The sequence below is a fragment of the Stegodyphus dumicola genome, chromosome 7 (genome assembly GCF_044657685.1).
Source record: "Stegodyphus dumicola isolate Sdum_Otavi_A_Nest chromosome 7, ASM4465768v1".
NCBI classification, from domain to species: domain Eukaryota; kingdom Metazoa; phylum Arthropoda; class Arachnida; order Araneae; family Eresidae; genus Stegodyphus; species Stegodyphus dumicola.
In genome coordinates this window covers 176,968,997-176,983,548 of record NC_140774.1, presented here as the reverse complement: position 1 = coordinate 176,983,548, position 14,552 = coordinate 176,968,997, and the positions used below count along the sequence as shown (strand labels likewise).

The window sequence follows — 14,552 nt, the reverse complement described above, 5'->3', positions numbered from 1 at the left end:
CCTATCACTGGACCTGTGTGCATTCAACCTATTATGAATTTGTACACATGCAACACTATTAAGGATAATTTTCTTTGTACTTACACCATCTCCAATTCAACAAAATTGCAAAAATTTTAAAAACAGCATATATTTAGAATCCAGTGTTAACAATAACAATGGTGGTACTTCCTTCTTATAAAAAGAAGGAAAAAGAGCTTAGGCAATGTTGCCCATTACTCTTTTGCCATTTGAACATTTAAAACAAAGATTTTAAATGATTATTCTCATGTTAAGGTAAATAGTAAATAAGTAGATAAGATCCCAAACTGCCACCAAATATATAGTATTAGTAAAAGATCCCATCCCTAAATTCAGGGGGGGTCGGTTAAATCGTTAAAACATCCCAACTGAATGAAGAGCCAATTCAGTCCCTCCCAAATCACCAAACACAAACTCTTGACCAAACAGGGGTCTGATGGCCAGTCTGAAAAATAAATTAAATAAGGCGGACAAAGGTACTTCCTCAAGCCAGATGGCCAGGTGGTGTATATAGATTTCATATCTATATTTATATTCCAAAACACAGCTGTGAGAGGGAATTCCCTGCATAATTTCTTTTACCAAAAAAAAGGAGGAGACTCACAGGATGTCTTATTGCTTGTTTCTTGTGGTTTCAAATTCACCTTACTTGTAGGTGTTTCATATATCTTACCTGTAGGTATTTCATATTATCCCAGACAGCCCTTTGTATAGAAAGGCCTGATCAAAGCTGGTGTAGGAAAACCCAAGGAAGTTGTTTCTAGGGACAGAAAACACCATATATCATCCCAGGAAGTGAATAGGTGTTTTCTCTTCTTCTCCACAAGCTGGGCAGAGAGGAGATTCGACAAGAACAGTTTGATATGAAACTGGGTAAAAATGTTCTGGGCCAGACATGGGTAGTTGCAAAGCATCTTTAGCTACTTTATTGGCTAGTTGATTTCCAGCAAAATCACAATGACCTGGCACCAAACTAAACTAATGGTGTTATGGGCCTGAGCCAGAGAATTGAGATGTTGAGTACAGTTCAAAACACAGTTTTGTAACTTGACACGATTAGCCATACCAAGGATGGCTGATTGGCTGTCAGAGAGAATATATATATTCTTGTCAACAGTATTTTTAGCTAAGAGCTCCCTGGCGACCATACTGATCGCCAGAACCTCGGCTTGGAAAACAGTTGTTAGTTTACCCCAGGTATAGATGAAATCTAATGAAATCTTCTCCAGATCCCTTGGTTCTTATAATGGCTCCAGCTCCAGTGAAGTTGGATTTTGATCCATCTGTGTAGCATTCAACTGATCCTGTTGGGATTAGGTCAATTAGAGATTCTATCTTATTCCTTTTTGGTATATAAGTTGAGAATAGTTTATCTGGAACTATTGTTTTAGTAATTGCATCCTTGGGCATAGAGATTATAGGAATCTCATTGCCCAAGTCTAAGCATATGTCAATGTGGCTTTTCAGGTGGCTTTTATGATCGAAACCTGTCCTTTGGCACCATGTGCCATTCTTATTCAACCTATACATGACTTTAATTGCTTCTCTGCTCAACAAACCTATACATGACTTAAATTGCTTCTCTGCTCAAACAGTTTCAAGGGTGGAATTTTCAGTAAAAATTCTACAAGCAAGTCTTTGCACCTTCTGTAAAATGTTTACATATGTGCTTTTGTTAATAACATTGATTCAGACCATACATCCATAAGAAAGCATTGGCCGGACTATGGCAGTATAAATCCATAGAGTAGATTTTGGGTTAAGGCCCCATTGCTTGCCAATGATTCGCCTGCAAAGTATTAATACATTTGTGGCAGTTTGTGCCTTCTCTTTTATATGGGTGAGCCATGTGAGTTTACTGTCCAGGTAACATCCTAGATACTTAATGCATTCCTTACGTCTGATAATCTGGTTACCCAAATATAAATCTGCCAGTTTCCACTTCCTGTTCCACATGAAAACTATGACCTAGGATTTTTCAGCAGAGAAAGATAGACCATTTTTTTCATCCCAGTGTGATACTTTATTCAAGATTCGCTGAGCTTGATTGTGTAGGGTTCTAATATCGAAACCCTGTAGTGACACAATAAGGTCATCTGCATATGCCTGTGACAGGCCGGGCTCCTCCCATAGAAGTACTAAGAGTGAGTTGAATACCAGGTTCCACAGGAACGGAGAAAGAATACCATCCTGTGGACACCCTTTAGTAATATCTCTCTTTACTTCACAGTCAGTAAGACTAATGCAGATATTCCTGTTTTTAATCAAAAAGATGACCCATCTAGTTATCATAGGATGAATATGACTTACGAATCCAGTGTTAAGTGTTGGGATACATTTTTCTATTTTTTGCAGTCTTTTCTCAGTTTAGCAAACCAATGTTCAGTTTTCTTAAGATGCCTTACAAAACTTTTTCTCTTCTCTTTTCATAATTAATGTTTTGTGTGTTAAATTTATTAATTAAATGTCATGTTCTTCACACTCACACCACATAAAATTCAATTCAACAGCAAAATCACGAAAAAGTTAAAAACAGCATATCTTTAGAATTTCCGACTGTCTCGCGTGATAGAGATAAAAATGTTTTTTTCTGTACAGTGTTTCAACTGTTCAGTTTTAAATCATTGAGTTTGTTAAACAAAAATTCATAAAACTTTTAACAAAATATGAAATACAGAATTTGGGTTTCCAGGTACACAGGTACGGATGGATGACTATATTTAAATTCAAATTTGTTATTCAAAATTTTTCAAAATTTTCAGAATTTGATGGCCCAGGCACTCGGCACTGTTTTTCCACAAGAAAAATACATAGATTCTTCATTATTTATTTTTTTTAAATAAAACAAAACAGTTGTTGTAAACTCTGTTATACTGGGAAGCAAGTGATACAGCTGTTTATAGTGAAAATCCCATTTCGAAACTAATAGCTTAATTAGGGCTATATCTCTTTTGGACTAAAAACGATTATACTCGGCAAATGACTGCTAAATGTATATGCACATTGAAAAAAATTGGACATTCAAGAGTAACTACTGCATATGGATAACTTGAAAAATAGGAACAGAAGGTTGTGATTCAGTTGTCGTAGCCTTGTAGCAATTCGTTATATGTATTTTTAGGTTAGATTATTGCCAAGTATAATATTATGTAATAAGTGCCAGTATACCCCAAAATCAAACAGTAAATAAAATCTGGTACCTTTGCAAAGATTTAATTTGTTCACAGATTCAAGCTTCAGGAAAACTGCACTAAAACAAATTTGCAAAATATTGTTTTCTGAAGAACTTGAATGAATTAATGGGCCTCAAACATGCATATATATATTTTACATAAACAAGTTATTAGAGAGAAAACAGCATTTATTATTTTTATTTACAAAAAAAAGATATGTGAATTTTGATTTACTATGTGAAGTAGTGAAGAAATTTTAATTCCATAAATAGTGAAAAATATTTTGTGGCACCCTGAACACAAAATAATTATTACTCTTACACAACACTTTTGGAACAAATCAAAACTATAAGGGCCAGATTTTTACACATTCATGCCCACATATATTTCTCTCAATTCAGAATAATTAATAAAATGTATTAAAAAATAAAATATATAAAAAACTTATTGGGAAGATACTCCACTTGCTTTCAATCAAAAGCTGCACATGCTTTTAAAGCTGCTTTGTAATGAATTAATCCTCTTGCTGTGTGTCACACAATTTCCAAGGGCAACACAGTAGTAGCAAAATTTGCGCAGCCCACGATTTCTGCTGGGATGCATTTTCCTCATCTATTTAACTGTGCAACCTACTTTTTTCCAGTTCATGGTTTCATTTTGACTTTTCTGCTATGTTTAATTGTTTATTCAGGTCTGCATTAATACATGGCATTAGTTGTCCATATTCTGCAAAATATACAAGTATGTTTTAAACCATTTTGTGCACTCTTTTTCAAAGCTCAAAGATGTCTGGCAGGAAGCGTTTTGCGAGTGATATAACCTACATTCCTAACTATTTATGATAACCAATAGCACTTCCCATCGTCATACTTGTTGTTCCTCGCATGATGCTCTAAAATACATATTGGAAGATAGCACTTACCATTGTATCATCTAAAGGTTATATAACCAAATTAAAATGAGATTCATCAAAAAACAATGCCAGCCCACAAGCCACTCACAAAACTCATGCATCTATTATAAACCAAGGAATCAATGCTTCACTATCAAAGGAATTTTAATAAAGCAATACTTTTACTCAGTTTTTGTGAGATAGAAACAGTCAAATCAAGACAATGCAGAATAGCAGTGCTTCAATGCTGTGATAACACTTGAGAAGAATTTCAAGTCTTGTGAGTGTTATGTGTAAGCAAGGTCCACTATCACATGGTGGTAACTACATTTCTAAATCCATAGCTAGATTTTAGATTTGTCAGGTTCCCTTTAATCTTCTGCTCCTAAAAAATATCCTTTCATTGAGGCAGATAATTCATTTCAGTATGAAAACTTAAATTTGATTCCTATGGTATTATTTTTTGTCAATGAAATATTGTAAATCCTACAAAATACTTTTGAGCTCACTTGCAACAATACACTACTAGTCTAGCTCAACAGCCTTCTACTTCTCAATAGCCTAATACAATTATTCAAAAAACTTCTGCTCGGTCCAGACCTGCACATTAATTCTGGATATCTAAGCATTTTTTATGTCACCCAGCTTTCCAATACATTTAATTCTATTCTGATCATTCCTTCCTAGAATGGCAATTTTCCCAAATATAAGTATACGTATTATCTTTCTCATCTGAACATTAACATATACCTTTAAAACTCAGTGTTATTAGTAATTACATATTAATAAATTATTTTGCCAAAAACTCAGTGTTATTAGTAATTACATATTAATAAATTATTTTGCTAGCACATTTCACTACAATGTTATTTAATTATAAGATTCTAATGTAAAGGTTATTATTTCACTTGAAATGATCACTTTTCTGGTATTTTTATATAATTTAGAGAAAAAGGAAAAGATACACGACACGCAGTGTTTTGTACAACAAATAATATACACAACATTAATGGCACATAATAATTTCTAATGAAATAAATATTGATGATACGAATTCTATAAAATAAGCAAAATGTTAAAGACATTTTAAAAACTATTAATGGAAGATCTAAAAAATTATCCTTATTCCTTAACTACAATGTTGAAACCTCAAGAAGCCACATACTGAATAGCACCATGAAAACCAGATACAGTCAAAAGTCGTTAATTCGGACACCCATAATCCGGAATGATCTATAATCCGGACCTCAAAGCTACAAACTTTCTGCGCATGCGTAGCGTTGACGCATGCGCGTAAGACCTTTACCGCTGCGAATTTGCTTGTGCGCGTGCGCAAAATACGTTTACGAATGTGCGTTTAATGTATAACGGACGGGATAAGCTAAGCTAAAATTATCTAATTATCTATTTCAGTTAATGTTGCAGATTGCATTGTTCCTTAATCTTCGAATTGGATCCGGACTATTATTTTTTGCAGACTGTTAGACCAATTTTATAAAAGTAAGCTTGAACTTTCGATTATGTCAAATAGAATTTCCAATATATATTTACTAATATGTAAAGGATATACAAAGCGAAAGTATCTTTCGGAGTCCATTAAACAAAAAATGGAATTGCTGCAAAAAATGGATAAAGGCATATTCTTTGTTTAACTAAACTTTGTTTATCTTTAACGCTGCGGCGGCGTGCAATGAATTGGAAGTTGATTTATCAGCACTATCCTTATCTTAAGGGCAGATGTTTTTATTTTATTTGGCTTATAATTGCTTACTCAATGTAGTATTTCATCTCAATGTACTCCGTCTTTGATATGATTTAAATCAAATGCCTCGTCATTATAATTCGCTTCCGATAGCGAAGAAAGTGACAGAGGTTATTGAAAACGAAAAAATTTCGATTAACAAATTAGTCGATATTCTCGACACAGCAATTATAGGACTTGAACAGCGGAACTTTGCAACTGAACAAGAAATTATGTCTGTTTATAGAATTAAAGAGAATGTATTATCACATAAGAAACGAAGCAACTGAAACAACTTACATTGAAAGAAATGTTTAATAAAGTAAACCAATAAATATTAAGGTTTTCTTTTGTCAATTTTGATACCCTTTAGATCATAATTATTCTTTATTTCGTAAATTACGGTTTCATATTTTTACTTTTATAATTTCTGCATGCCATTTTACCAGATTTAAACTGATGATCTATAATCCGGAAAAATCGATAATCCGGAATCGCCGAAGTCCCTACGAGTCCGGATTAACGACTTTTGACTGTACTAGCATTATCCTGTATTGGCTTTACTGACATGTTTCATTCATAACATATTGCAATAAAAATACATGTCAGTTATCATGACAATTAAGCAATCCTTAACCCAGCAAAATTGTTGATATAAAGTGACGAAAAGGAAATAATAATAAAACTTACATGTATAATATCCATGTCGCGGACATTTTGATGCTGTGAATGATGTGTAGGCTGAGACTGAGTTTGATTCTGTTGAGAGGTTAACTGAAGTTGTGAAGTATCATGAGGACTATGTAAAGTTTGAATGACACACTGATCACTGGTGAAAGGTGATATGATTTCAGTCACTTTCCGAGGATCTTCCTACAGTAATATAGTATTTGTAAGTTAGCATTTATATTTTTCACTTTAAATAGAATATAAGATTAACTATTTCCTGTTATACTTCGCACTGTCAAAGGCAAATACTACAAACAGCATTAAAATCATATTTACTAAAACTGTTTGATACAGAATTGCTTCTTTAAAGACCTTAGCTATCACATTCATTCAAATCGCAATAAATTTCACTAAAAATTATTCACATTATTTCAAATTTTAAAAAGAAAATTACTTACGGAAACAGGAGATATTCTATTAGTTAAAGTAACAGCAGCAGATACAGGGGCTAAATTATGATGAGCCTCTGCTTCTATAACTTGGCCTTGAACTTTATAACCACTACTTTCATCCATCAACTGAAAGAAAAGTGTGTATTCTCCAGATTCTCTATTTTATTTCATGTTATGATTAACAAAATTCATAGAACATCAAAAAATATTATACCTGAGAATAAGTAACAGGTGTGCCATTCCCCCCACTATAATAACCAGCAGTTGCTGGAGTATACATTGCTGATGCATCTGTCACACTGTATACCGAGTAGCCTGCCCTGTAAAATATTGTTACAAATAATAGAAATAAGAAGTTATGAAGAAAAGAAAACAACTTACTCTATATTATACCAGGTTCTGGCACATATGTTAACACATAAAACATAAAATTCAACTATTTAAATTTTGTGATTATGGTTTAATGTGAATATTAATAAATTTGTGATGGTACTAAATGGTTACTATACATTTTTATGCAGAAAGAATAAATAAGGTTAAAAATTCATTGTGTGGCCATGCAAATAATTATTCTATAATGAGAAAATAATACATGGCATTATAAATATGTTACCAATTAGAATAATCACACATATATTTATCAACACAATCACAAATATGTATATCATGGGTGTCTATATTAAGACATAAATTACAAATATTAAAAGACATCAATTATTAAGTGTGTGTGTGTGATTATGGCAAAGCCTCGAGGGCTATCTGCCTAAGTGGAGGGATGCCTTCGTGGAGGACTTTCTAAGAGAAACTGGCTCGTATACACGTTACACATGGGGAAAACCACGAAAACGCCCATGCAGCCAGCCCGTTCGCGGGATTTGAACCTCGGACCGAACTACCAGTGTTCAGCGACTTTACCGCTCGGCCGCTGGTGGGCCATCAATTATTAAGAATTATGCAGACAGTTTAAAAGAGCCTCATTTTAATAATAAAGTTTTAATTTCAAAGATTTGTTAAGATCTTAAGTCTTGTTGAATTCCGACAATCTTTAAAAACTGGTAATTGTTCAGGCGATGTGGTTGATGTATTAAAAACATCTCAAAATGGAATTACTTGCCAGGCTACATGAATGATGAATTCTGTGATTGAAAACTTTTGTAACATAAAAAAGGAAGGTGAATCTTTCAGTTTAAGATTTTATTGCACACCTTGTAAAGAGTTCCTGTTACATACATAACAATTTATATTACTTCCTATTATTACATACATAACAATTTATATTACTTCCTTTCACGTATGAGAGTAAATGAAGAGAAAAGCATTTTAGAAAATTTTGCAATGTACTACAATTTTTTTGGATAGAAAGATTAATTTCTTTTAGATTCATGATTTTCACATTTTTTCTTAATTTCGTGCATTTACATAATTAAATAGTGAAATTATTATGTTATGTAATTTGTAAAGTTCTTTGTATATTAATTTAAAACTCAATACATTAATTATATCTACATTCATATGCAACAAATATATAAAGAATATTAAAAAATTCACAGCCCTTCTTCTGTACAGTAGAAGACTGCATCTCAAAACAATTTTCTGAAGCTAATTTGAAAACTTTTCTTTTATTACGGTAATCTAGCACAATCACTACAAATCAATCACCTACAAATGGCAACTTTTCATAAATATTGAAGTAATTCCAACATCTGTCATTAACCTTTTATTGGAACATTAAAGTTCATATAAAATTTAGATAAACAGCTAATTTCATATTAAAATTAGATTAAAATACTAGTCTACATTTTAATTCAAAATTTGGTTTTGAATTGCAAAATAATTTTATTATTTAATTAACTTTCAAAAGTACATACAGTACAAAGTCCAGACATCCATAATCCTCAAGGCTACAAACTTTCCGCGCATGCATAGCATTTATGCATGCGCATAATACGTTTACGCATACGTGTTTAATGTATAATGGACGGTATGAGCTAGGCTAAAATTATCTAATTATCTATTTCAGTTAACGTTGCACATTGTGTAGTTCCTTAATCTTCTAATTGGATCCGGCTTATTATTTTTTGCAGACTGTCAGAGCAATTTTATAAAAAGTAAGCTTGAACTTTCAATTATGTCAAAAAGAGTTTCTGATTCTGGAGCTGCCAAAGGATCTACAAAGCGAAAGCACGTTTCGATTTTTATCAAACAAAAAGTGGAATTACTGCAAAAAATGGATAAAGGCATGAAGAAAGTTACAGAGAGGTTAGTGACAACGAAAAAATTTTGATTGACAAGTTTGTTGGTATTCTCGGCACAGCAATTACAAGACTTGAACAGCAGAACTTTGTAACTGAACAAGAAATTATGATGGTTTATAGAATTAAAGAGAAAGTATTAACACATAAAACGAAGCAACTTAAACAACTTACATTGAAAGAAATGTTTAATAAAGTAAACAAATAAACATTAAACTTTTTTTGGAAATTTTGATACCCTTTAGATCATAATTGCTCTTTATTTCATAAATTACGGTTTCATATTTTTAGTTTTATAATTTCTGCATGCCATTTTACCAGATTTAAATTGATGATCTATAATCCGGAAAAAACCCTAATCCGGAATCGCCGAAGTCTCGATGAGTCCGAATTAAAGACTTTGTACTGTACTTAATAATAAAAAATTAATAATCAAATATTCAAAAGCATACAATAATGATAATAAAAGCTTGCTCCTCTTTTAGAAACACCTCTGACAATAATCTTGTCACATTTTATTTCTTCAAACGAAAATTTTTAATATCTTTTTTTCACATTAAATTTAACGATTCTCAGATGGAATTCATAAAACTCCTCTAACAAATATCTAAAATAAATAAATAAAATAATATATATATATGTGTGTGTGATTTTTGCCTATATTTAAAAAACTAAATTTTAATATAAACAAATGTACATTACAGTAAAAAGGAAAAACCAGCATATTATAAACCATCTTTTATTGGAGTTAAATTACTAAGTATATTCCTTTTGAAAATTAGTCTTTAAATTTCATCTGCACAAGTCTGAAAATATGACTTGATTTTTCATAATTTTGGATACATTGCCATATTCAGATCCATTAATAAAAGATTGGGATTTCTGCTTCTGATCTCAAATACTTACAAATTTTAATATAATATCTACTAGCCCTAAAAAATAATAAAATGCACCTCTACCTATCTCTAAACTATAATACCCTTAAAAACATTCTGCGCATGATCAGCAAAACAGTTCTAAGAATATTCCAAGACTTACATTTGCCCATTGTTTGCAGCATAAATATTAGGTTCTCCTGCACTGTCAACATACTGAACATAAGTAGGATGCACGGTTTGATTAGCTTGTAAAGTGACATTTCCCTCTGCTTGATTCTCATGTTCTGAAACTAATTAGAATTAATTTTAATATTTAATGAATAAAAATACAGATATTAAAAATATCTTATATTTGTAATATGGACAGATGATGATTAGTACATTACATCTGCTAACCTGGGAAAAAATATAATTGTATAATCTGTATATGATAAGGGAGTGACACTTATGCATTTTTAGACAAAAGGAAGTAGGACTAGTACTTTTCACACAATTCTGTCACCTTCTAACATACTGCTACATAAAAAAAAAAAAAAAAACCTTTCAGTACATAACAAAAATAACTTCCTTTAATCGTGTAAAGAAAAGGAAAAGTTAAATTATGTCCTGAATACCCTGTTTAACATAAATTACACATCCTGTAAAAATTTTTTTAAAAAAATTAATGCAAAATATAAAGGACTGGAAATATTCATGTAATTTTTAAAGGATTCATGGGATTTTATACAAGGAGTCATTTTTTAAAACTTATGGAAGACTGACATATATATTCACATTTGGCAATGCAGAATTAACATTTTAACTCTGTCTGCTGCTTATTAGTACCTTTAACAGCATTCTAAAGTAAAATCTCCATTTTCACACATTTTAGAACTCCAAATGATGACTTTTTCATGGCTGAATTAATTACCTTTGTAATTAAATTTCTATATAGGTTTTTACAAACATCACTGACAACTTAGAATATTTTTTCTGAACATACAAAAATACTGATTAAAAAGCTGCATTCTTTCTAGAAATCCCTTCATGCCCATTAAGAAAATTCTTTAAATGTAATCCTGACTTCTTTAAGAAATAAATTAAAAAACTGATTTTCTTTTGATTTTACAGCGCAGAAAAGTTTTGACAATTAGATAATAAAATAATAATTAAATAAATTCTTAATAACAGGCTATAATGGTTTTCTTGTGGCCAAAATACTTTACCCCCCCTCCTTTTTTTTACAAGAAAAATATCCATGTATCACATAGTTTATAGCCAAGGCATATTTAGATCATTCTTTAGTCATTTTATGACAACTTTCAGAAAATTATTCAATTTCAATCATTTTAATTAAACTTAATGCCTATCATATCTGCACATTAAAAAAATTTGTTGTTCATATACATAGCATTACAGCATTAAAAAAAATAATTGCTACTTTTCTGTTATCAAGAACAGATTCATAAATTATCAAATTGGTGTGTATATATTAGATTCAGATCAGTGTGTATATTCAGAAATGTATGTATGTATATGTGTAAATACACACATACAATATGTATGCACATATAATACATGCATACAATACATTTCTGAATCCAGTCCCAATAACAGAAAAGTACCAAATAACTTCATAGATATGTTTTCAGTCACCTATCTGAAATAAATCCACATGCTTTAATGCTAGAATTACGGAAACGGTCATTATAACCAAATCTCCGTTTTAATTGGACATAACTTTTTTAATTCTTTATTTGTAACTTTGATATTTTTTTTACTTTTTCTAAAACCTTACAGATATTACATGATATTTTGTTCATTTTAAGTAATTATTTTCGACAATATTATTGCTTAGACCTAGAATTATGGCTATCAGTCATTTTAACCGTATCCAGAAATATTATAGATTTCTCAATATTTCTATGACTTTTTTAGCTAAATCTGGTTTGCTGATAGATAAACAAATATATTTTTGGTAAGGAAGGTTGCATATTTTACAGACGTGAGTGGGGAGGGGAGGACAGGAAATAAAAACACCTGTTTAGAATTTTTCTGCTCCTTGCGTCCGCGCATTTCGCTTGTGTTAGAAAGTCTATTTTTCAGTATACACAAATGTACTTAGATTTGTTGTTCCGAAGGAATGGATGCTGAAAGTTTTTGAAAGTCTTTCTGATGATAATTCTGCTTCAAAAACTGAACCTGATGAAGAATTTCATTCCGAAACTACATCCAGTTTATCCGACGAGGACTGGATTGTTCCTACTGAAACAAGTGAATCCAAGTCATCTGGAGAAAAAATTCTATTCACGAAACAGAAAAAGAAAATAAAAATTTTGGTTAAGATCTAAAGGACTGTAAATTGATCCATTTGCTCTTGTTTCGGATATTTGAAATGCTTTTATACAAAACTGCTTGAAATGTTATCAACTAGGCAAAAATATAACAGTGGATGAATGATTATTTCCCATGAAGGCACAATGCCAATTTATTCAGTATATGCCTAAAAAGCTGGATAAATTTGGCATTAAATTTTGGCTTGCTACTGATATGCAGTCAAAATATTTACTGAATGGATTTCCCTATTTGGTAAAAGATGAAACAAGAGAATTCAGGGATAAAGCTGCATTGGCACAATTAATCGTTCAAAAAGAGAAGTACCATATTCTTTCAAAAATATGAGGGATGAGCTCTGTTCTAGTAAGATTGCTAGGCATGACAATATAATGCTTACTTTTTGTCAAGGATGGGGGGGTGGGAAAATGTGCTGGTTCTTGAGTACCAAGCGCCCAACATTGGAAATCGCATCTGATGAAAAAATACACCAGAAGTCATGAATTTTTACAATTCGACCAAATATGGAGTTGATGTTTTGGACCTCATGGCCAGAAAATACTCAGTGAAGTCCTAATCCAGTTGTTGGTCAGTTCAAGGTTTTTTTAATATTCTTGATTTGGCCGAGATAAATGCATGGATAATTTACAAGGAAACAACTGAATATAAAAATATCAGCTGTCATTTCATTTTAATATGGCTGAAGAGCTTCACAAACTTTCTGTATCTAAACGAAAAGAAAATTGGAACTTGCATCAACCCTTCCCGTAAGCGTAAATAATGCCAAATAAATGTATGCAAAGGCAACACAATTTTAAATACATGTGAATACTGTAAAAAATATGTTTGTGAAACCTGCACAGGTAAAATTAAAAAATTAGTAATCTGTATGCACTGCAAAACCAAGTAATGCAAGTACTAATACGTGTAATTTTAAATACATTTATTTCATACTGAAAATTTTTATGAGCCAATTTATTAAATGATAAGAAGTTTAAAAATATCTCTGGTGATTTTTTTTTCCTCTTTTGGCTCTGTTATATTAAATTATCCTTTGATTAATATATTTACTCACTTTGCTTTATTTTGCTCTTTGTTACACTAAATTAGCTTTTGGTTGCATGTATTTTCTCAACTTACTTTATTTACTTATTAAACAAGCAAAATGTATTGTTATAAGCATTAACTTTATATAAAAAGTAAAAAGCAAGTCTTTTCTTCTATTCAGAACAAGCGGTCAAAATGACTGTTGATTGTAGGTACATGGAAAACGACATAATGCTAGGATTAAAACTCTGTTTACAAGATATATCTAAATAATAAGCATTTCCTATAAAATTTATTAAGCATACTAGCAAGCTCCATTACACATTTGATAGAAAAAAGGCATACAAGACAAATATTTTTTATTACAACCAACTGCAATAAATTCAAAATTTTCCAAAGCAAATATTGAATAAAATATAATCGTCATTAAGCTTTCATATTATAGTAGTAAAACATTATCATACTGGGAAAAAACATCTGCAAACATGCTTCAAATACTAACAAATTACAGAACTAAAAAAAATTTAAATTATCTCAAAATAAATGCATAAATTTTCAGCTTTTAACAATACAAAATAAAAATAATTTTTGCATTATTTTAGTAACATAGAAGATAGCAACTGCACTTAAAGGGTAATATTTAAGTTTCTTGCAAAAAAAAGGGGGGGAGGAAGAAGGAAAGAAAAAAAAACTTTGTTACAAAAGGAACAAAGAAATCTTCTGCAGATTGCACTATTCTACTGACACTCTTACCTGCTACAGCTATAAATTGTGAAGGTCCAGTGGGTTGAGAAGGTTGAACGACAGTCTCAGCTGTCTGTTGTTGTGTTTGAGAAATAGGTGGAGAATGAGTTGCAACAACAACTTGTGCTGCTGCAATAGCAGAGGATACAGAAACACCTTGGATGGTTTGTTGTGACTTTTGAGGAGTTTGACTACCTTGTGTAACAGATCCTGCAAGAGATGAACTAGCAGTCTGGGTTCTAACATCTAATGTTTGAGTTTGACTGTGGGTAGCCTAAAAATAATCCAATTGTAAACAGATAATAAAGTAAATGAAGTCCAATGCAAAATACATACACTTAAGACTTTTTTTTACATTCAGATATAAGTA

The 14,552-nt window shown here is 31.4% G+C and overlaps 1 protein-coding gene across 1 annotated transcript in view; it reads right to left on the bottom strand.

Annotated features, from left to right (window-relative positions):
• The window catches only part of LOC118193563 (transcription factor RFX3-like), a 102,810-nt gene that overhangs the window by 73,031 nt on the left and 15,227 nt on the right, over window positions 1-14,552 (bottom strand). Inside the window, exons 3-7 of the mRNA XM_085821449.1 lie at window positions 14,192-14,456; window positions 10,239-10,368; window positions 7,163-7,268; window positions 6,955-7,074; window positions 6,518-6,700 (exon numbers count right to left, since the gene is read on the bottom strand). Coding sequence (XP_085677575.1) covers window positions 6,518-6,700; window positions 6,955-7,074; window positions 7,163-7,268; window positions 10,239-10,368; window positions 14,192-14,456 — 804 coding nt within the window. The remainder of the gene's footprint in view (window positions 1-6,517; window positions 6,701-6,954; window positions 7,075-7,162; window positions 7,269-10,238; window positions 10,369-14,191; window positions 14,457-14,552) is intronic.